This window comes from Lytechinus variegatus, chromosome 11 (assembly GCF_018143015.1).
Source record: "Lytechinus variegatus isolate NC3 chromosome 11, Lvar_3.0, whole genome shotgun sequence".
NCBI classification, from domain to species: domain Eukaryota; kingdom Metazoa; phylum Echinodermata; class Echinoidea; order Temnopleuroida; family Toxopneustidae; genus Lytechinus; species Lytechinus variegatus.
Genome location: NC_054750.1, coordinates 179766 through 204402, shown reverse-complemented (window position 1 = coordinate 204402; position 24637 = coordinate 179766). Strand labels below are relative to the sequence as shown.

The following is a 24637-nucleotide window of genomic DNA, read 5'->3' as shown; positions in this document are numbered from 1 at the left end:
AATTGCTTCACTTCACATGCTAGAACACTTGATAATTCATAAATAATATTTCTAATGAATAAAAATATATGATATCTCTAAATAGCGTAATATGCAGATTCCATAAAGATCCCTATATCAATTGCATGACAAATGAGAATATGCTTATCAAGTAAAAAAAAAAAATCAAAAGTCGTCGACGACGCTAGAGTGCCTGAGACAGGCAATATTCGAAAATATTTTTTATTTACTGCATGTGTGTAGCATGCCATGTGGACAGTGCTCACAATCCTCACACCCTCACATGTAAAATGAATTAATGAAACAAATTAAAAGCGAAACACAGTAAACATGGTAAATTAACTCAAAGAACACGAAAGGATAAATACTTGGAATGTTTTATTAATCTTTACAGACTAACAGAAGCACAAGCTTTGTCTGACATTCAGAACACAAGTTGCTCAAAATTTGTTGTTTAATGACTGCTCAATACATGGATTTAGCAACTGTCTAAACTTTTACAACTTTTTTGTTTATTGTGCACTTCTGTCACAAAAACAAACATTTACCGACAAAACACCTTCAGAAATTTGTCAATTTTAGTATTTCGGTAGTACTTGCTTTGCTCCATCTCCTGTCCATAGTTTGCATTTATTTTTGTCTTATCTGAGATACCAAGGCATAAATACTTTTAAGGTGCATAACATTCAAAGCACATGCAGCAAGTATTGGTTATTGACATACCAGGGACGTGTCTCCCTCTCATGTCCCTACAGTTATAGTCACGTTGTTCTACAATTTACAACCAAAACAATCTTCCAAGGTGATATTGTTAACATCAAATGATAGGCTATACATTGAAAAAAAATAATATTTCAATAATGTAAACTCTTTATTGACTTAAATAACATACAAAAGTTAAATTTTTTGTCTATATTCAACATCATTTATTAACAATGCGACAGTTGAATATATTACTATATGTAGTCTTGTGATAAGACTACATAGACAAAAAGCTATGATAAAACGAAAAGAAAACTTTATATATCTACTTGTTGAAATATTGGTACCAACATACTTAGTCAGTCTAGACGACTTTATTGAAACGGTCTCCAGGGCAATATTTTATGAGGTTTATCAGTGCTGGAAAGTTTTTATTCTCAGGTAGTTACCATGGTAACAGTTTGAGATAAGCGGTTCTCGGTCGATGAAGGACTTTGCTGACATTACCATCATACAATCACAATGTACGTAAACCATTATCAACTGAAATAATTGTCTGCAATGATGAAATCAGTGAATACCACCTCTTGATTGGATGTGAAGCAATGATCATTGACTTCTAATTATCTGAATGGTTGGTGGAATCAAAGTTACCACATCCCTTGCTAAATCCCGAATCTATTTTATATCTTATCACAGTATATTTTCTCACCAAATACATATGTCTTTCATAACTCAGAATGTGTCTTTAAAAGGTCAAGGGTGTATCACTGATCTACATGACCCTACGTTATTTTTTACTGGGGGAGCACGCATGAAGTTTTAAAAAAATCAAAAGCGTGGGAGCAAAGCGATCGAGCTGGTCAGTTGGGCGCTTTATTTCGAAAAATGAAATTAAAGGAGTTTGTACGTACTTGTAAATTTTTTCATTAAAAGAATTGTAGTTTTCAGAAAATTCGGGGGTGAAATTTTCCTCCCTGCCCCTACCTGCTGCGTAAGGCCATGCTGATGTTATTCCTTTCATTTTATTTCTTGACAATTTCAAGACCGAAAGTGGCAGCGCCAAAATAAAATAATGCCGAATCCGGTATAGATAAATATCAGTGAAGATTATAATCAATGAGATTTATTTTGACCTCGTTATATACCCACTTAAACTTGAAGTTATGTATATTCCTTTCATAAATTCTGCAATGTGGCAATATTTATTTCAAATGACTGGAAAAGTATTTGAGTTGGTGTCAAAAGGTTTTCTCGCGAGGTATTGTTAAATACTGATTGTATTTCAAAATGGAATTGGTTAAGACGAAGTGTATACATTGATTATGTTGTTCTTAAAACGTGTTTTGAGAGTTAAAATGCTGTATATTTAACTAAATGCGACTAAGAATCAGACATCTATATTTGGTTTACCACAAGTATATTCCAGTCATTCGTATGGTTAATAAAACTTTTTAATCAGCCGTTGTATGCAATAAATAATGTTATGTCAAACCATGTAGTACAAACTTGATTTCCACCTACTTGTTAACATGAATTCAATATTTATAGGGTTTATGGCATTGAGAAAAGAAAAAAACCCTGACACCTCACAAATCCCCAATTTAAGGAAAACTATGTCATAAGCGTATAATCGTTATACATCTCTGGAACAAGTATCTTCTCCAAAATCATTTGATACCGTAAGTCTTCATGCTTGGATAAGTAATTGCATTGATGTAAAATGGATTTGCGCTAAAGTAAGGTTATGACTATGAATGAATCCAGATGCCAATGTCATAATCCTACATGACTTAGTAAACATATTTGCTAGTCCATTTCAATGAAATTAACTTGAGAATTGGTACTAAAATGGGTGTATTAAACACTATAATTACTGAAAAGATGTGTTGAAATGAATGCAATACTAATTGGACTACAATACAATGTAGGATTATGACACTAGTAACATCTGGATTTATTCATCGCAGTAGTGTCCTAATTTGGCACAAATCAAAATTTATATCGCTGAAAAGTATACCTCCTGGCAATTAACACTTACCACATAATTATGGTATCAAAACAATCAAATTATTTGGGAGAACGTACTCTTTCAGGCCGTGAATAATAATTATGTGTTCACATTTCTCCTTAATTTAGGGACTTGCGAGGTGTCAAGTTTAGCTTTACTCACACGGTAGTGTGCAAGCCTACAATTCGAAAATTAGAAAAGGGGCTCAAATGATCTCCAAAAGCGGCGTATACGTGCATCTCATTTGATATGTTTCAGGTAAAAATACCCTGACTAATAAAATTGCAATCAGACACTCAGATCTCTTGCGAATTATCCGGAAAGGGAAGAATCGGATACAAGATATCTCACGGTTATTATCCGCAACATTTCATAAATCAAATAACTTCCGCTGAGCAATCTTATTTACATCTACGTCCGGTTTAAACTTACATGCATGGTAATATTTAATGTAGAGTATTAATTAATAATTATTATGGAGGGAACGATGGTGAAATCATGTATACAGATTCTAGTAGAAAACATCCGGGTGTATATAGGAGCATACATTTCTCATATGATCATATTACCATGTTTAGTGTATCAAGGTGGCGGATATGCATACTGATTTATTTTGTTATAAATACACAAAATTGGTTAGACATCCTTGGCATCGTCGCGTTATAGGTCAGAGACCAGTACAAAAAATAAAACCAAAACTTGTTGTATATCAAATAACGAAAGCCTGCCCTTGATCTCTTCAAAATGATCAAGTTACGAATTCGTCACAACGCACACCTCATTCATAGAGTGCTTCAGCCATTTTACCATTTTATCGAGTTGAAATTAAACGTGAGATCCATGAATGAATGAAATTATGAATAGATGAGGGCCAAGCAGAAGATGAGTCAATTGATTTAGGTTTGGAAAAGGTGTTGGATCAAAACAAAGTAAAATCATAATGTATTATAATCAGAGTGAAATGAAGGAAAAATAAGATGCAGAACGAGACACTTATATTCATAACCCAAAGACCCCCCCAAAAAAAATAATAATAAAAATAAAATACACGCACGCTCAAGTTCATGATTTTGTCAGTTAGTATTGAATTATGAAGGACATTATATGAAATATGACAATATTTCTATTTGTGATTCTGTTCAATCAATCCAGTTTGGAATGTATACATTTAAGAATTCAAATATACAAATCTTGATCCTAAAAAATAAGTTTCAAACTGCTCTTATATAATACTTTATCACGTTTACTTTTTACCACATCTATAGAATCAAATAATTATGTTTGAAGAAAATTTACATGGAGAATGCACCGATCACATTATGAACACAAGTAAATCTGTAGAAATTTATGCTTCGACCCGCGAAACTGAAAGAGCAAACAAAAGCTTGCGATACTTGCTAACAGACAAATGTAATAAACAATACTATGCATGGGGTGTGTCATGATGGTTTTGACTGGTAACTGAAAGACAAGAAGATTTAAGATTTTGTCAAAATTCGAGAAGGCAAGACTGGATTTCATTGAGTCAACTTAGTCAGAAATGGGACAGACAAAAAAAATCTTCATTGTTCTTCGAAGGATGACTTCATAAAACAAATATAATCGAAACCATTGCTCATTCGGCGAGTCAATCAATGTTAAAGATCATGAAAATTAATCCCATTTCTTTTCAATTCAAGACGGCAATCAAGAGAAGAGAAATTAGTCTATTCTTGGTTCCTTAATGGAAATTAAGATATTCTGATTGGTTCCTTAATAGGGAACCAATAATATGTTAATTTCTCTTCTCCTGATTGTCGTCTTGAATTGACAAGAAATGGGATTAATTTTCATGACTTAATTTCTTCTTATTCTGCGTCCCCACAAAGTATGACGAGATCCATTAGGTTTATCTCGTACTTTCGTCAAGTATTTTTCATCTTCTTGTCTAATAACATTGTTATATCTGTGCTCTTTATCACAGTTACCCCTGTGAAACCGACTCCAAACTAACCGATGGTTTGTCAATGGAAATAAAGTAATAGATCAGGGGTTGGTTTCATTGGTGTGATAGTAAGTCTTAAACCAGATAATTGACGCTTTTATAATTTAGTTCCTCTTAAATAATTTCAGAGGCGGATCCATGGTTTTCCAGGGGAGGGGGGGGGGGTATTTTTGTAAAAAAAAAACTGGGCAAGAAAAAGAAAGGAAAATATAAGGGTCTTAACTTCTGAATGATGGTGATCTATGCAACAAAAAAAACTTTCGAGATGATAAAATAAGTCTCCATTTTGCACTACATTTTCCACTAGAAAATGTATATTTGGCGATTTCAAGGGGGAGGAAGGGGTGGATATAGGATGTGCCCCCACCTGGATCCGCCTCTAAATATTTACTCTCATAACAAGGAATCGATATCCAGCCCTAGATTGTTTGGTTTCGTAAATGGGTCATGGTTGTGAACAAACTTTTCCAGGGGGTCGTCAGAGAGGGAGTAGATATGGTAGTCGAACTGACGAGAGAAATCAACGAAGCCATATCCCTGGTACCAGCGGGGTAGGTTGGGGTCGTTGTCGTCTACGTAGCCGGTTACCCGACGGCAACCGAGGTTGTAGGCGTGCTGTATTAAAGATAAACATATTAAATGACATTATTATAGCTCGCTGGAAATGCTGATAAATAAATAATGAACATCGATGTCTACTTTGAGTGAGGCATAATTATGTTTGCCTCAAAAGGTCATTTGATGAAGAGTTACATTTTTAAAGTAAATAATTTGAATAAATCTTTATTTTCATAATTTTGAAGATTTTATCAGCTGTAAATATGCACCAGAATAATCAATTACAGTGTCTTCTAAACAAATAAACTTTCTCTACCAGTGTTATAGTGTATTATCTCTTGAAGTAGTACTAGCCCTAGTCAACCTCCCAGTTTAGTGGTCTTTTTTTTATTTATTCATTTATCATTGGTTTGTTTGTTGGTTTGGCTTGCAAATTTATGTTTTGGTTTTAGTGCTCCACAACCCAAGTACAAAACAAAAGTCTTAATCCTAGATATAATATAATCATTTTTTTTTAATAACGACTTTCTTCAATTATCATTTCGCTTCTGTACTGAGTTAATTTGAAAATATGTGGAATGTTATATCCTCAATTACTCGATTTGATATATCATGTTTTATTTCTAAAAAGTCATTCTATTATTGAGTGACTCTTTATTTTGATATAAGGTTTGTGTCTATCATAATAAAGAACTTGAACCATTTTTTTTAAAAGGATCACTCACTGTTCTCTCTCGTGCTTTCGCGATAGTAAAATTTGAAGTTTTCAGTCTCTTGTATATCTGCACCCCTTTAATAAAAACGTTATTGATCTCGATAGATCGAAGTCTGAACTCGGGTGTAATTTAAACCCTGGTCTCAAGCTGTGATCTATCTATGTGAAGCAAATTGTGAGTCAAATCTCTCGCAGTTCTTGGATCAATATCATTTAATATGTTTGACACTCAAACTATTCGGATCTGTCTGGGAATAATAACAAATAGTTTTCTCCATCATAAAAGCTTAAGAGATAAACAAAGTAAATATAGGAAACATACCATGTAAACAAGATTTTTAACTTTTTGACCTCCAATAATTTTAGTTAGACCATGACATAAATGGACTTTAGAATTAAACGGGACAATGTATTTTGCATCTACATACCTTACTAACTTGATGTAGTACTATTGCACCGAGTCCGAAACCTAAAGAAAAAAAATCAATCATTATTTTTATTTTTTAACATTTCTAGTGTAAGTCATGAAAGGAAAATAACCAATCTGACGTGAAGTTGGTTAAATATAAAAGCAGACAGGTGAATGACAGATGTAAATGAATTTCTACAAAATCTGTAAAAAAAAAAAGATATTGGATTTATTATGATTGATTCAAATCGACTGAGCTTCGAATTAGTCTCTTTTTTTAAGGGCACTAAATGTAAAAATACAACAATGCATAAAATATTCATGAATCATGATTCGTTGAGTAGCATTAGCCAAATTATATCTTCGCTGTACCTATCAAGGGGTGAAAAATAATGAAGGCAATATTTCACAATGTGCCTGATGTAAGATTCATAAAAGGAAGAGTTTATTTCCTATTGGACTAATGTCAATTCGTCTACTATCATTTGGTCTACCATCAGTTCGTCCACTCACCACATGGTTTACTTTCATTTAGTCTAATGCCATTCTGGCTAATAACCAGTTGATCGAATGGCCATTTAGTCCATATACCATTTGGTATAATTTGACTAAGTGTTAAATTGTGCAAAATGAATGAAAATGAAATGGATATTAGACCAACTGGTAATGAAACGAAATGGTCATAAACGAAATGGTGATTAGACGAAGTGATGATTGGACCAGATGGTTCTTAGACGAAATGTTCATGGATGAAATGGCATTATAGACTAAATAAAAGTAGGCCATGGGGCTAGTGAACGAGTTGGCAGTATAGACGAATTGGCAATTTAGTTAGTTAGAAAGGGCACATTTATTTTTGAAAAATAACAAGTTTTTATGGTTCAAAGTACTACGTGCCCCCTGTTCTGCTCTTGTTGAAATTAACCCAGATTATAAGATCAATAGACTGTACAAAGTTAAGTAACTAAAAAAAAGGAAGGGGGCATTTATCAGGAATAAAAAAAAAGCATATTCACTTTTCAAACGGTGCACTTGATCAGAGATGAAAATTAGCACAGTACAAAAGAGGAATCTCATGAGTCATGAAAAGGGGAGCTTAAGGGGACAGTAAACATTTGGAAAGGTATAATTCAATTAAACTATGTATACACATGATAAATAGGAGAGCGGGCGATGATCGGGCGTGAAAAGTTTCGGTTTTCAGGAGGGCAACTCATTTAATCCGAAAATGGGCAAATCAGAGAAAGCAGAAGTGCGCTTGCCAGAACACTATAGGTTCTTCTGAGATGAAACGGGCACTAAACACGTTTGAAATTGACTATATTTTTTTGGTAAAAGGGGCCATTTTAATGCTTAAAAGGGCCCTCAAACTCGTGGACCCTGGAAATCCAGTTAATTTCTATCAAATTTATGAGTCAATATCAAACATTAGGGTCTTTTGCATTCATGAATATGATCTTGATTTATTTGTAATCTATTCACTAATTTAAGCCAATTCAACTGCTTTGTAAATTTTGAAACAATTGTTAATTTAAGATTTATTTGTATAGAAAAGAAAGATTTTAATCCAGGCATAAACCAAAAACTGAATTCAAATGTCAACAAAGTTTATTTCTTTACCATTAAAATAACCATGACTACGTCTGATAAAGATAGGAAAATAATGTCCTCATATCACTGGAATAATTAATCTCTTCTTTCTCTTGATGAATGCATTTTTCTATCTGATGATATAAAGTAACTAGATCCAGTGGGTATATAGACAAATATAATTGGTGAAGCAATATGTTAATGGATGCTTTGTTAATATAATGAAGTCGAATATCTTATGTATTATTAGTGAACGACTTTCATCGGGATGGTGATGTGAATTTCTATTTGATGAGTGTTGAGAAGAATGTATATCACTAATGCCACTGGTGTGAAAATGAAAAGAAGTGAGAGGGAGGGGGCAACGAGAAAAGGAAAGAAAGAAAGAGAGGAAGGGCGCGAAAAGAAAGGGGAAAAAAATTCGTATGAGAAGTTCGACCTGATCAATGTCAAGTATTCTGTGCAAGATTACTTATAGTCAGATAAATGTCTCCCCCTCTCTCTCCCTCTCCCTCTTTCTTCTCTCTCCTATTATCGCCCTCTTAATCTTATATTAGTTTGATTAAATCAATTTCAGCATCATTTACATTCAGACCACAGGAGAAAACTCGTCTCCTTCAATCTCCCTTATAAGAGATGGCAGTTGGTTCGTGCAACAGGTTAAGACCATTAATATATTGATGCATCGGCTATTACATCGGTTGTATTATCCTCGATCTTAATATACCTGTGGAAAATCTTAAACACTGCTCAAGATCCCAGTCACATCCAAGAAGCAGAACACCAGACCGGTCGATGGATATAGCATTACGAATATGGATATCCGGTAAGGTGTCGGTTGTGAGGTGTGACGGTGGTATTAGCGGAAGCTGAATGATATATGACCAACAAAAATCTGTCAAATTTGTGGAAGTTCGCCTTAATCACGATGATACAAACATCCTCTTTAGTCTATGTTGCCTGAAAATTCATTGATTTGTAAAATGGCACATTTTATAAAGGTCTTGTTATTAGGGATATTAGTATTTAATATTAGCGACAATATTTATCCATGAAACCATGTATTTCAACAGCTACAGGCCTTCACGTTTAGAATATTTAGTTTAAACAAGATCCCGATCCATTATACTATTAAGTGCATCAGATAGTACAAGTGAAAGCTAATCGATATTAACCACTAAGTTCAATTACAATATCAAAATATTTGATCCGATGGTTTAGATGCTATGTCAGCAACGATGCGTACTAATCAAAGGGCTTTATCTGTAGTTAATTAATCATTGTTAATACTGCACTCCGTGTTTGATGATACCACTTAGGTAAGCCTATTCGGTTGGATTTTTCGTATACGTAAAGGGCCCCCTCACCACTTAACAGGTTAGGAGGTAATTGCGAAATACATCATTAGGAAGGAAGATGCATCAGTGAAAGGGATTGATGGCAAACTACTTGATTGAGTAATGATCTTATAAAGGGATGTATAGAATACATAATCAGATCGTTCACTCAAAGATATACTGCGCATGCAAGCGATTATTTCTTTTTCAGTCTACTGTAAAGATTGATGGTTTGGGGCCACATGTCCCCCCCCCCCTCCTACTATATTTTTTAAAATCCCAAAGCTCATCACCCAAGAGCGATACATTGTATCCTGTTCTCATCATATTGTCAAGATATGTCATAAAATTAGCTTTTCGTCTCAAGAGAACCATGACTTTTTATCGTTTATTTCGTTCTCGATCGACCTTTTAGCAATTTTTCCACCATTCACCAAGTTTGGCCCCTCATTTTGTAACACTTCTTTTAAACTATTTCTTCTTCTACTATATTTTTTCTTCTTCATTTTCTTCTTCACTTATTCTCCCCCTTTTCGTCATTTTAATGGTAATGGAGACTACCTTTATACCTTCCAACTCGCTTTTGTCTCATTTTCATTCAGAAAATATGTTGATTTTCTTAGAGACAAACACAACCAATATTTGGAAATAGCCACCCGTTGCCCTACCATGTTAATCATTAGAATACACGAAATAACCAACAGCTCATCACTGCACCCCTCCTACCCCCACCTCTCCCATATATCATTCTAAACCTTGTACCGCCAGTAAAACCTTAAATCATTACATACGGCTAGCTAGGTTCTATACGTTAGTAAAATAGTGATTACACGAAAGCAGTAATCCTTCCATATCATCAGATGATGTTAATGGCCATCGATGCTGATGCACTGGTTTGTCGTTTGGCGTTGTGTCTCCCAATCATACGAGAGAACTCAATTACCTAATGGATGTTCTTTTTTCTTAAAACAAAACGAGTCCATATCAATCTAATCGTTTGCATGAGCAGGAATCTGTGACTTGGGAATAATTTACTATACCCTACAAATCTTTTTGTCAATTTAGGAGTAATTCCATTGATCACCCTAGTTCCGGCATGGATACTGTATACACCAAATTTGATCCATATCACATAATGATCTTTCCATATGAAAGTGAATATACAGATGACACAAACATTAAAAAGCATAATACAAACAAAATCGCATACATACATATAGTTGGATAGAGTGAACATGATTGATATGCACACAGTCAGATAGACAGACAGACAGACATACAGACAGAAAGACAGGCAGGCAGGCAGACAGACAGGCAGATAGATGGATAGATAGATATATAAATAGATAGATAGATAGATTGATTAATAGATAGATAGACAGATAGATAGATTGATTGATTAATAGATAGATAGATAGATTAATAGATAGATAGATAGATTGATAGATAGATTGATTGATAGATAGATAGATTGATTGATTAATAGAAAGATAGATAGATAGACTGATAGATAGATAGATTGATAAAATCACCACTATTACGACTCTATGCCCTTTTCAAGCAACAGCTGATACGGTATCTTTCAAAAAACCTTCTTTTTACAACTGAAAGTTAAACATTGTACGCCTATCTACACTGTAGCATATATGTTTACAATATAATATGTGAGAAAGAATGAAGGGAGTGGGAGGGGCATAAAGGGTGTGGGGATGGAACAAGAGATACAAGGATCTACGGGTAATCAATGTTCTTCGGAACTTCATCATGATTTCATGGAAGTGTCCTCAGGGTTTGACGCACGACCAGTCATTAGCTTAATGTCACTAAATGCCGTAATGATGCATAAACGGAGGGCATATTTGCTCATCTTACCATTTGTTTTGATAAAGGGTGTTTTCCCAGACTGAATTTGAATGATAGATCATGTATCCGAACCGGAAGTCCATGAAAGACATTTCCATATTCTTCTTTTATAAGTATATTCAAGAAAACACCTACTTGATGACGAAATTTAACATAAAAAATCTGATCTATACCAAGGGCAAGTATCCACCAAGTCTATTCAACGACAAAGACATAACAGGTCTACGCCAAGATATCTCTACAACGTGTGATGACCGCGATTGGTTTAGACAATAACGTAATGAGCAAAAAAAAATTAGTGGGCGAGAAATAGCGTATTGGGATTTTTTTGGGAAAATTGATGAGCGAGTGAAGTGAGAGATAAAATTGTTTTACCTTTTTCAAATAAAAATTTAATTTTTGACAGTTTTTATTTAATACCAAATACAGAACAACATTTCTTCCTTTCCCCTTCTTTTTCAATTTGTTTTCTCGGTAGCGAAATCTCTTTTGTGTGTGTGGGGGGGGGGGGGGGGTCCGATACCCAAAATGCCCACCCCTCCCTCATTCGCCAGTAATTTCAGAAATTAACATTGATCATAAAACAAACATCCAAATTAACCTTCTTTCTCGCGTAGTATATCCAATTATTCCTATATATACCTAATAACTTTTCGCGTCACCGTTAATAGATTAATGATTTTTTTTCTTCTCTCTCTCCCCCATTGTCCCCGAGTAAGCTATTAATTGATTCTATTCAGATGAATGGTCAGATTTACTGAGTGAACAGGGTTTGTACGCTTCATGAAAAAAGCAACGATGACCAGTCGCTCCGCTTTCAATATTTTAAATTCAAAGGAAATTATTATTTGAAAGAGAAGAATAAATGGTGAAGAGAATATTTCCGATCACCAGTGATTATTTCGTTAGACTGTCTTTATCAGTTTGCTGTTGATATCTCGTCAACTATAAAGTTTTATTTATATAATAAACAATAGCATTTTTTTATTTCATTTGATTTTATTTATTTCTGCATTCAAGATAATATATGCAACATAATATCAAGGTGATATCTTAAGTTTTACAAAATAATAAAGCAATAGTCATGATAAAGCAATGAAAAACAAATATCAACAAGAAGCCATAGGCACATTTACAAAGGACTTCATTTCTTTTCTGTAGTTCATTACAAAAACTTAAATAACAAAGACTGTAACATTCCTTATTTTTTATTCATCTAATCACCTTGACATGCACATCATTATTAGGAGAGTTATTAGTCTATAATACGGTTCTCTTTGTCCTAACACGTTTAGCTAACAACTGTCCACCTTAAAAAAGGTTCTGAATCCACAATTTTTTTTTCTTTCAAAAAAGTTTTGCGTCTACATGGCTATTCCTCAAACACTATCCAATATAATTGTTCTGATAAAGTGACACTTCTAGTTATAGTTCATAGGACTTTTTTCATCAAGAAGTGGAAAACTATCTCTTAAGATCTCATTACAAAAGTATGAAGTTATTTGAAAATTCAAATAGGTTCACAGGGAGGATAGCACAGAATAACATTGAAGAAGGTGTAAATATTGCTTTAATGGAGAGTTGATTTAGGATTTGATTATGACCTGACGATGATGAACAATGAATAAAAAAAACGGTACTAATCTGGTACTAAAAAGCAAGAACAAAATCTAAAAATGGTTAAAAGTATAATCTATTTAGAAAATCGTTATTCACAAACGATAGGGAAAATATGGTCTCGATTATTTTGTTTTATTTTCGCAATTGCACCTGTATCATTGTCAATATATTGCGCAAGATTTTATTTATAAAGAATAGAAGTATGTTGTAAATTGCAAATCATTCTGCGTCAATACTTTGTTTCAAAGAATTCAATTTTGATCGTCCGGTTTACTAATAATTTGCTGCATAAAATATAGATAAAATGAGGCCTGTTCTCATTTTGCATATATGTTCTTGCCTTAAAAAAACAACAAACAACTATTTTTGATTGGTGAAGACGTCACAAATTGACAGAAAAGTCAGACTCGTTATATGGTCATACATGTCACAGGGCCTTTTCCACGAACTTCTCCACAGCTTATCCACGGAAAGTTGTTGAATATATTCCTCATAAGACGTAATGTCACATCGTTAAAACAGATTAAATGCTATTTGCACATGGTATGTCATTTGTAGAAAAACTTTCTTAAATGTCAAGGGAAATGTTGATTTGAATCAATAGAGAAAATCAGACAAGAATAATGCTGACAATGCCATCAAAATCGGACGTGAATTGGGAAAGTTATGACATTTTAAAGTATTGATTATTTTTCACATAACAGTTATTTGCAAAACTCGGTAATACATGTATAAAAATGAAAGAGTCAATGATGTCCCTCACTCACTATGTCCTTTTAAATATCTTTTCACATTAATTTAAACAGATTTGACATTAAGGACCAACTGAACCATATAACGTTAAAACGATGGTAATACCACATGTTCAGGGAGAAATTAAATTTTGTTTCACAGGACAATGGGAAGAATATAGAAATAGTGAGTGGGTAATGTCATCGTTCCCCTCTTTTGCATATCGTTCAGGTCACTTTGTGCATATAATATTTTTGTAAAATTAAGCAAAATTTGGAAATTTCATAAATTTCATATTTTACATCCGATTTTGATGATTTTTTTTCAGTGTTATGCTTGTAGTATTTTTTTCTTTTTCAAGTCAACTTTTTGTTTGGAAGGACTTATCCTTTATGTGCATTACGACCAATGACCGTTCAGACACACTTTAGTCTATAGAACCATAACCGTACTTTGTCTACTTGACTTGTATTCATGGGCGTAGGCATATTTTTTTTACAGGGGGGGGGGCAACTGTACGCTAACAATTTTTGAAGAATCTCAAAAGCAAGAAACTGAAGCGCCCGAGTTTTCTTGGGGGCGTTTAGCAATTTCTAAAATAAAATTAAAGCCTGTGCTCACTTTGAATTTTGCAAAAATTATCAGCAAAAAATGTTGGTTTTAAATATTTTGGGAGGAGGTAGCGCTTCCCGCTGCCTACGACCATGCCCTTATTTAAACAGCTTATGGCGCTGTCACACCTTGGCGCTTTAGACAGCGTATGCCCGACGTATGAGGAATTTGGCGAATACGCTGGCGTACGTCGAATACGTTACGGGTAAGTTTTGCATACGTTAAGAGTACGCTAAAACACGCTGGTATACGTCGTCATACGGCGAGGTCGTCGAAGAATTTTGTGCAAGCACAACATTTTTCGACGTATGCCAGCGTATGGCTCATACGTCCCGCATACGCGGGCCATATGTTGTAGGCAAGTTACGCGATCGTTGATACACGTTGACACACGTTACTCGTAAGTTACTCATAAGTCGATGTACGTCGAGATAATGTCCAGCGTACCCTAAAACTTACTTCTAACCTATGAGTAACGTGCTTTGAACGTATGTGTAACTTAACTCCAACGTATATTGACGTATGAAGACGTGCTCCGGACGACCACAAACTTACTGAACGTGTTTATAACTTACAGCTACCGTATAATGGCGTATTGACAACGTTTATAGGAATTGGTATATAAAGGTGGGGTTCAAAGGAGTTTTCTTCGGCATGGCGGTGGTGTTGATACGGTGATGTATCGTGCGGTTATGATTTGAATAGTCGAGCGGCAGCCTTTTTATAGGCTACGACACGCGTTAGTCAGCGATACGCTGCCGCGCGCTATGCGTAAGTTAGGCTATCGTAGGGCATAAGTTGTGTACGCCAGCAATACGCTAAGCATTCTTTGGAATACGTTACTTATAAGTTAACGAATCGTTCGATATAAGTTACTAATACGTTATGTATACGTCCAACTCGTTATGAATACGCTAAGTATACGCCCAGAGTTGAAAAAAATCAAAGTTCAGCGTATGCCGACGTTTTAGAGAAATTTTGATACGTCGGGCATACGCTGTCTAAAACGCCAAGGTGTGACACCACCTTTATCAATATCATCCAGACGCGTCGTATATCTAGTGCGTCAATTCTTCGTATATAATACGTCGTATATACGCCGCATATCGATGCAAGAGCGCTCTCGTATGGATGAGAGAATATTGGACTTCAGACAGTTTTGTGAAAGCTACCTCAGTCTGTATTCATGTCTTTCGTTTCATTTCGTTTATTTCAATCTACAACATTTCAAAATTTGTTTCGAACATTACCTCGATAAGCTTGGTGAACATAGATATCCTCAAATGTAACCATCCTCCCTTTCCAAGCACAGTAGATAAAGTTGTACATTCCATAAGCTACAAGTGACGTCACGTCATCCCTTCCCTGTGCTTCGGCCACCACACATCGGTAAAATGGCAAATCACCGAAACCATCACGAAGAAGGTCTAAAGATATTGGAATTAAATAGAAAAAACCGCCTGTATTGCATAAAACATTATAATAGGGATTCTGTTTTTATTAATAATTGTTGGCTATGCCTAAGTCATACGGTTATCTATTCTTGTCAAATTCCTTAGAAATTTGTAAGTATTTAATTACAATGTGCGAATATTATGGACTATCATTCTTAAATTTTGATTAAGTTTGGCATATCATTATTATTCTCTGTTAACATTTGAATATTCCCATTATAGCTTTAGCGAACCTCTCTCTTTCGTTGTGATCTAATTATCTTATTACAACTTGAAGGCCCCTAAAACTACTAAATCTTAGATTTTATATATTTTTATAGATTATCAGGAAAACTATACTAACATTTTACAAGTTACCTTGAAATTACAGTCCAATCCATGATAATAATAACAAGGAAAGACAGGGTTCCGTTTCATGATAGTCTATCGAAATCTTGCAATGAATTCAAACTTCACAGATTATAGACGGACTGCTTCCAAATTCACTGATGTCTTTTATCCAAAATGCAAATTTTGTATAACTATATAATTATTTTGAATATCTCTCTGTGGCAACTGATAGGTTAATTTTGATTAGTCATTGGATTGGTCGTCATTATACATTATTTGTTGGGTGGACATTTCATTCATAATAACTTTTTCTAAAGATTTGTTGCTTTGTTGCTCAGCGGCGACCATGCGTAATTATAGTGGCCCAACCAGCTCAGATTTTCACATCGTTATTTATCAGGTGAATTCTTACTTATACTGTTATATGTTTGCATAATGTAGCAATTGCCAGATCTTGAATTCCATTTTAATCAAAACATAAGAAATTACCTTCTTCTGTGATTTCAAGGTTATCCAGACTATCCTCCCATGCGGCGAAGTCACGAAGTAACTTCATAATTCCACCACAATCGTCAGGTCTGGCTGATCGTAGACTAATTTTGGTGGCTTGCTCTGGACTCAGAATACTCGACTCTTGTTGGGGATAAAAAAAAGTGAAAGAAGAATGATCATCACGAATTCACAATTTCATCTCTAGTTTTCTTTCAAGACAAATTCCCTTTTCTTAATTCAGGTTTGATTAAAAAATATGACTGAAAATTGTGGTATAACTATAAAAATAATTATGATGATAATAATAGCATTAATAATAACGATACCATTATGATAATGATAATTGATATGTTATATATGTATATATATATATATATAAATATATCACCTTATATTGGTTGATTGCATGCAGTGCAACGAGTGTAAATTTATGTAATCTATGAAGATACAATCATCTAGCATTATACAAATCCAATAATTTATTAGCTCATTAATTGACACACAAAGAACTTGTTTTCTTCACCGTAAAAAGCATGATGAAAGAGGCAAGTGAACACAGGAAATATACCATGAAATTTTGATATTTATGCTCTCCTACAATTCGAGCACAAAGTTGAATTTAAACCAGATTAACATCCGATAAATGTTGATTTGAATCCATAGAGAGAGAGAAAAAAAAGCCTAACTGTGAAAAATCTATCAAAATCAGTTGTGAAATAAGTTATGACAATGTAAATGTTTGTATATTTTTTTTTAAAACAGTTACATGCATATAATTTTTTACAAATATGTCAATAAGGAATGACCTGTCTGAACCATATAATGTTAAAACAAAAGTAATTCCAAATGTTCAGGGAGGAATAAAACTTTTTTTTATTTCACTTAATAATATACGAAAGAAGGAGTGAGTGGATGACGTAATCATTCCCTTCATTTGCATACTTACCAGGATGTGCATATAAATGTCTTATAATAGTAAATGAAATTTCAAAATGTTATAACTTTGTTATTTGATGAAAGTTTTATTCTTATGCTTATTGGATTTTTCTCTTTTTATTAAAATCATTTTTAGTTCGGATTGTTTTGTTCCTGGCCTTTAAGAATATGGACCGACGGGTTAGTAAAGACTCGATCTACTTCCAGGAATGTCCTCTCTCATTCAATGTCTCCAAAATATCTTGTGCTTATTTATTATTCTTATATATATATAATTCAAGCATTGCTTTGACTTTTGAATATTTCACTATACCCCGTCTCCATTTCTCCGATACATGTACACGTGTATATTAAATAATTTGTGTTATTCCTCATCAAGTTTAACCCTAATTATGCAGTCTATCCTAATTGAATTCAACACTCAAATCATGAACTTGAATAAGTGGTCACTAATAACCTTTGTGGAGCTCTTTTGATTCCAATCAGTTCCTCTAATAGTTATTATCAAGGTAAATACTCGTTCAAGTTAAGAATATTATTGGGAGTCCAATCAATAGTGAACTTGCAAGAAATTTCAATCATGGGGGGGGGGGTACTCTCTACGTTTCCAATACAAACACCAGCCATTACTCCAACATGTACACTTTGCACGCAATATTTATAAGAAGAAACATCAAAACGAAAGCACATGTTATAACTTGCATATCTTTGGGGGAAAATGGTGCGTGGTTATTTTCATTGGAATGATTTAAGTGATCTTATAATCTGTTCGACCATGCAGCCTCAGCCCCCCCCCATCACTCCTTTGTTTTTCCTCCTCTCACTGCTTCCCCGCCTATATATGCCACGTATATCCTCTGCCGCGACTATCATGTTCAATAGTACTATATACATTAAATAATAATCACCAAATGGGGTTTTAATACTCCTAATCATTAAAGCTCAGTTGTTTACTAATTCACGCCGCGGGAAACAATTTTCCTGAATATCTGTATCAAAGTGACGCTCTAATAGCCATGCAGCTTAACGTAGAATCTTAACTAGATAAGTAAATGTATGAATGTACCATGCCCATGAACAGTGTGCATCTATTGATTTTTTTTCAGGGGTAACCTGTGTTATCATCTTCCTCCCGCCCCATAAGTGACTGTGACCCCCCCCCCTTAGTTCCATTTATGCTCAATATCATAATGTTTTTTGTTTTTGTTTTACGAAGTAAGAATGCCCGTCTGCAGCGGCGTAACAGGGGTCGCGGTGGCCGGGGGGGGGGGGGGGGCAAGAGCCAACGATTTCCCTGTCATATCATGGTATGAACGAGGCGACTATTTTGAGAAGGCCAGATATTGCGTACCGGGTAGAATTTATCTTTTAAAAAAAGTTGCGAGCGAGCAAAAATTGTGACCTTTTTAATACAAAAATCCAATTTTGTGATGGATTTTGACATTATATCCAGAGAATGATATATATTTCACTCTTTTTCCTTTAGATTCCTTTTGTGGTCTGTACGTCATTGTGAACAGGATTCTGTGTGGCAGTAGCGTAAAGAGTATATAAAAAAAAACCGAGGGGCGCAGTACAGCACATATGCTAAAAAGCTGCTTTATATGAGTCCCGTGAGAGCGAAGCGAGAGAGAGAAAAAAATCACCTTTTCATGAGAATATAACTTTGAGCTATTTTGAACATTATATTCCGTAAATAAAATCATATCCTACACTTTTCATTTGCTTTAAATTTCTTTCCTCCTTTTTTTTTGTTCTTATTTGTAGAACTTTTTTGGGCCATGGCCTAACCCTCCCATATGCGGTGCTGTGCGGTTAGGGTCCAGGGCGTAGCCATTTAAATCTCGCAGATTGCCGCTTTTTCAATCAAATCGCGTTCATATACAGAATATGGGCTTTACACTACACATTTGTTAAACCCAGTTGCGTAATGAACCAAATATGTTAGGGGGCAAAACAAAGCAATGTGGGAAAATTTGTAAAAAGTGGCCAGCGTGCAAAGCGAGCTGGAAAAAAATTGCCTATTGAAATTAAATTATAATTATATTATAGATTTGTCCATTATATTTAGCAAATAACACATTTCATTGTTTCCATCCAGCCATCATTATCATGATTATACGCTGTCTCCTATAATTTCTTTTATTTCCTCTTGGGTGTGGAACCACGACCCCCCGCCTGTATGCCAGTGATTGAACGTGATTGAACGGGGGGGGAGGCTTATAGAGCAATTTCAAGGTGAAGAGTCCCTAATGCGTGGGGTCAGGGGCAAAGCCCCGGTAGCTTATTTACATAAAATTTAGCAAGCTTATAATACAATGTTGTATGCAGTCCATCTTTCCGCTTTTCTTAATTTAAATTATCGGCAGCCCGGTCGTCTTAGTATATTTTTCTTGTCCCTTTTCTTTTTTCCCCCCAATTTAGCTTTTTACTGATTACATTCTACCTTCGTTTCCCGCTATTGTTTACCATTTTGTCATCTTTTAATTTATTTCCCACCGTGCTATTTCAGTACATAGGCCTGTTCCAGAATTTGTTCTTTCTGAAATGTTCTTCTTTTGTACATTTTCCCGCTTTCCTTCATTTTCCATTTAAAAAACGTTTTTTCTTCGTTTTCTTTTCACTTTTCCCTTTCCTTTTCCCGTTTCCTTCTCCTTTCCCTTTCTTTCTCCCTCCTTTTTATTTTTTATTTTTTACTGTTTTTCTTTTATTTTCCCGGTGAAATCTGCCAGGGGAACTTGCCCCCCCCCCGCCTGTTACGCCACTGCTCGTCTGCAAAATTGTACTTGATTTGTATTACTTTATATTACTTTGTATTATGTTTTGAATGGAAATGGAATAAGGAATTGAATTGAAATTGAATATAATCTGAAAGTTCTGTATGCCAAATCTATCACGAAACTTGAATTTGTAATAGAAAGTCGAATACAAGGTATCCGAGCACTCCACGAACAACGTTTAACATGTTAAAGGCGGCGTTCTTCATGTTCTTATGATCATTATCCGCAGTCAGAAACTTTCTCAATAATTATTGGCGACTCGACGTTCAAAGTGGTTACATTCACACAGCTATTGTTCATTTTATAAGAATCAAGTTTTAAGTGGCCATGTGAAAATAAGTCAAGCAAGCACACTACAATGGCATATCAAATCAAATTCAGTATAAAAAACATCTATCATTAACGACATGTCAAATATTAATTTCATGAAATATTCAGACACGACAAATAATGATTAACATTATATGCTAGCGAAGCATTCATGCTTAACATGCACCATGAGCGCTGATTGTTGAGTTAATCATTCAGACACCGTTGGTCCGTTTCACAAAATCGACGAAAGAAACAATGTAATTAACCCTGATTGAAGGGCGTATAGAGATTAGACGAGAAGTCGATAAACCCGTTACATTGGGGGTTTGGTGAAACTGTTCCCGAGAAGTTAGATTCCGTGCACGTTTACCCTTAATTGGTAAGGTGGTATAGGAAATCCCTTTCAGAAAGATAGGTTTTTAAGCTTTTTCTAAAACAGAACTCATCCAAATTGATCAACTAGATTGTTGGTCAACGAACCCCATAACGACTTTTTTTGTAACATTAATGGAACCTGTCGTAACGGGAATTCAGAATCATGTTGGTGAATAATATTAAATGAGAAATCGTAATGTCAATAGAATATATGCTATGAGTTATAATATGCCCTAAATAATGAAACTACCAGCCTTCCACATTATCAAAATTACCTTTTTAAAGTGATTTCTACAAATATTTTCTGGATTGCAGCATCTCAAAAATTTTGAACGTTTCTATAGGAAGAATGATAACTCGTCCCCCTTCACCTAGAAACTGTGGTCCTAGTTCTTTACATTAATTCATTCCATATCCCGCAACTTAAAGATCAAGTTGAAACTTTAAAACGATATTTTATGATAAAGCTGCTCTCAAAAGTTATTAAGTAAAAAATCATGCCAAAATAATGCAAAACGATGACCATGCATAAACCATGGAGCTAACAGAGATAGCTCTATGTTAATAGCTCTATGCATAAACTTGAAAATGAGCTCACACTTTGCATGAGAAATAAATCGACAGGAAGGTGAAAAATAATAAGGTACAGAAGAAAGATAGAAAACCATGTAACCCACAATATATCCCGTTCTTCTAACTAGCATACTGGTGGAAGTTGAGATCTGGAAAAAAAAGAGAATCCTAAAATATACCTGACAAATTGACTTCCTTTATAACAGCTTTAATGAAGAACCTTAATCGTGTTCATTTCCAAATAATATCGCATACTGAACCTTAAATTGCCTTATACAGAGCAAAGTAGCAAACCCTTTTTTTGGGGGGGGGGGGGAAGGGGGAGAGGTCTAATATAAGGGGTATTGGAGTGGTAAATTCGTGTCTGAGACAGATGACTATACAATATCAAATTTGACAAGCGAATGAAAATGATTCTCTTTGAGATTCTTTCACGGGAAACAAAACGTTTTCGTTAAAAATAAAGATGGACACAATACGGAAGTATAGGCCTAGACGTGATGGAAAAACAAACGAATTATAAAAGGAAAGATTTATTCTCAATTAAAAAAACTCATTATTATGATTTATGTCTTTGTAAAGAAAGAGAATTATTATTTTTTTCTAAATTGGACTCACGGGTAAGGTAAAGCTGAAGAGGTGCTGAAAGGTCAAATCTAGTTACCAAGGTGACGACCTTGATCTTCATAAACGTCCGATACTGAGTGCATCAAAACCTAGTTTCCGCGATGAATACGATCGGAACAATGAATAAATGTAATTCTAAAGTTTGTCATGGCGGTAAAGGAATGTTGAAAAGTCTGCCTTTTTACTATTTTTGTTTATTATTATGCTCATGAAATCTTATTACTGTATTAGGCTCTATGAAATGGAAATACTTCTGTTGCGGGATCAGGTCATGGAATCAAGTTTATACCAATATAGTGGATCTAGGATTTACCTGAGTCAATTTCTATTCATTTTGACAAGTAACGTAATGCCCACTCACGCCAAGGCAATCGCCACCGATATAATGCAATCAATAATCATTGTATCATGTCCATAGAGAATCAACTTCTAGAGACACAAAAAATATGAAGGAAACATTTCAAACAAGATTTAAAATTTGATTAAAAAAATTAATCCAACCTGCCATGTTTTATGTTGTGAATTATCACAAAGTAGCATAGCCGACTAAACTGATGTATTATCATTAGACCTTAATAATAAGAGAGGATGAAACGAAATATACCCCCATACACACACACACCTACAAACATAAAAAAAAAACAATTACCCTTGCCCTTCGCACACAAGAACAAACTACCAAAAAAGTACATTACGTCTTATGCCCCATAATATGCTTTTATCTTTATATGGAGCTCTATTTGTGCACATTATCTTTACCCCATATCGTCGTATGAGAACATACCCCCTAATACATGAATAAGGGACCCCTTTCTCCCTATTATATTAAATCATGTAAATGAAGCCACCTCCTCCATACCCCCCCCCCCCCCCCCATAGGATTGAATTATTTGTTTTCATTAATCCATTATTATCCTGATCAAAATTAACAACAATATATTGAAGGTCTAATAAAGACTGTTTATCTTTGTTCGGACGGGGGCTGCCTCAATTGACACTGAACAGAAAATAAGGAACATTCGGTTCCATGTAGACATGGTATTATTAGGAAAGAATTAATTGACCCCCTTTAGAACCAGCGCCATTTTATTGAACTATTACAATAGGATTACTTTTCTAAAAGATCGATCACAATGGATTCTGGTCAAAATGGTTCGATAGTTTGTCAAAAGACCGATGAAAGAGAGTTGAAGACAACCTAACATGCATAAAGAAATCGATCTTTCTCAAAGAAAACCGAATAAACACTCTGCGACGGGCCTTTATTACGCAGTGAAGACGTCAGTAAAATATATCAAGGAGCTTAACCTTGAAAACCCACATTACATGCAGGAGGAATATAACTCTTTACCAACTATTTCAAGAAAAGAACAAACACAAAATGAAGTTTAAATTTACCATCAAGCAATAGACCTCATCGATCAACACAATTAGAATGAACTGTAATTAACAAACATATTTTCTTTTCATAAGAAAAAAAACTTTTGTTGGGTCAGTTAGGAAGTGACCGAAGGAAACTCAGTTTAAAAGGTTGAGGTTGAGTTATTGTTCGGTAACATCACATGTGTAACAAAAATTACGTGTGACTGCAACGAGAGCAGCATTAGGAATATAGGAAGAACTGCATTTGAATTAATGTGGTCAAGAATGGCGAAAGACGGAAAAGAAATATTGTTTCATAGATTTATCACAAAGGCTAACCCAACTCCATGGTTAAATAAAAAAAATAGATACCTGTCAATTGTTTTCTTGCTGATTCTTCTCTTTCTATGTTGGGGTTTTCACGATGAATAGTTAGAATACTTCGGGTGGGCACATGGAGAGGGGAGGACCATCTCCTTCTATCCGAAATCAACATCGACTTTGGTGATGATGACGATGATGCTGAAGTCTTTGAGGCACTGATCAAATGGCAAGGTTGTTCATTGAATGAGGCCTGAGACGCAAAAGCCCTGGTGAGCCCGAGCCAAAATCTTCTCGTAGACCCTTGGGCCATTACAAAGAATTCGGAAGGTTACTAACTTACAGATTTGATAAAATCTTTTAAAATGATTTTTTCTTCAATTTTTTTAATCCGAAAACGACTCTCAATTTGCTGTAAAACGATAAAAATGAGACAAAAGATTATGTTCCTCGATGTTTAACACTCGTATGACTTGAAAGAAAAAGGCCTAGTGTCATTCACGAAAGGATATTCACAGAAAAAGAAAACTTTTCCCAATACCGAAGATGATAAGGAGAGAAGGCACAGCACTTGCCATAAAACTATACCGAAAAATACCTTGAGATATTTCGAGCCCGTTTTCAAAGTAAAGCATTTGGTCCCACTTCTGAAGCCACGATGTGATGTATACACGGTAAAGAAGACTAAGAATGGTTTGCCAATGGCCCTCGATGAATAAATTTATTACTTGAACGAAGATGACCAGCTAGAGTTCGAAGAAGTGCTCATTATATCCGTGGAAATTCGGTCACTGAACTAAATCCTATTGGTTGATATTACGTTTACAACTCTTCCTACAGTCGTTGCCTTCATCCAATCACAACTGATTTGTTTTACTCTTGACGTGTTTCTGACCACAGTGGTACATGCAGCTCGAGAAACCGATAACGCTTACACTTAAT

General features: G+C 34.8%; 1 protein-coding gene across 1 annotated transcript; it reads right to left on the bottom strand.

Moving 5' to 3' along the window:
* Window positions 1-361: 361 nt before the first annotated feature.
* Window positions 362-24637, bottom strand: LOC121423981 (thialysine N-epsilon-acetyltransferase-like). The gene is made up of 5 exons (XM_041619538.1): window positions 23747-24637; window positions 16407-16550; window positions 15384-15560; window positions 6399-6439; window positions 362-5312 (listed from the first exon to the last, which is right to left on the bottom strand). Exons 1-5 carry the CDS (start codon window positions 24006-24008, stop codon window positions 5091-5093), a joined length of 846 nt encoding a protein of 281 aa, XP_041475472.1. The 5' UTR covers window positions 24009-24637; the 3' UTR covers window positions 362-5090.

What these genes read in the sequence shown, in the direction of transcription:
- LOC121423981 (XM_041619538.1), bottom strand. Translation starts at nt 24,008, where the DNA reads ATGGCCCAAGGGTCTACGAGAAGATTTTGGCTCGGGCTCACCAGGGCT. An exon ending in TGTTCACCAAGCTTATCGAG is followed by an intron (nt 6,440 to 15,383) that starts GTAATGTTCGAA and finishes TTTTTTCTTTAG; the next exon opens with GTTTCGGACTCGGTGCAATA. An exon ending in TACTACATCAAGTTAGTAAG is followed by an intron (nt 5,313 to 6,398) that starts GTATGTAGATGC and finishes TCTTTAATACAG; the next exon opens with CACGCCTACAACCTCGGTTG.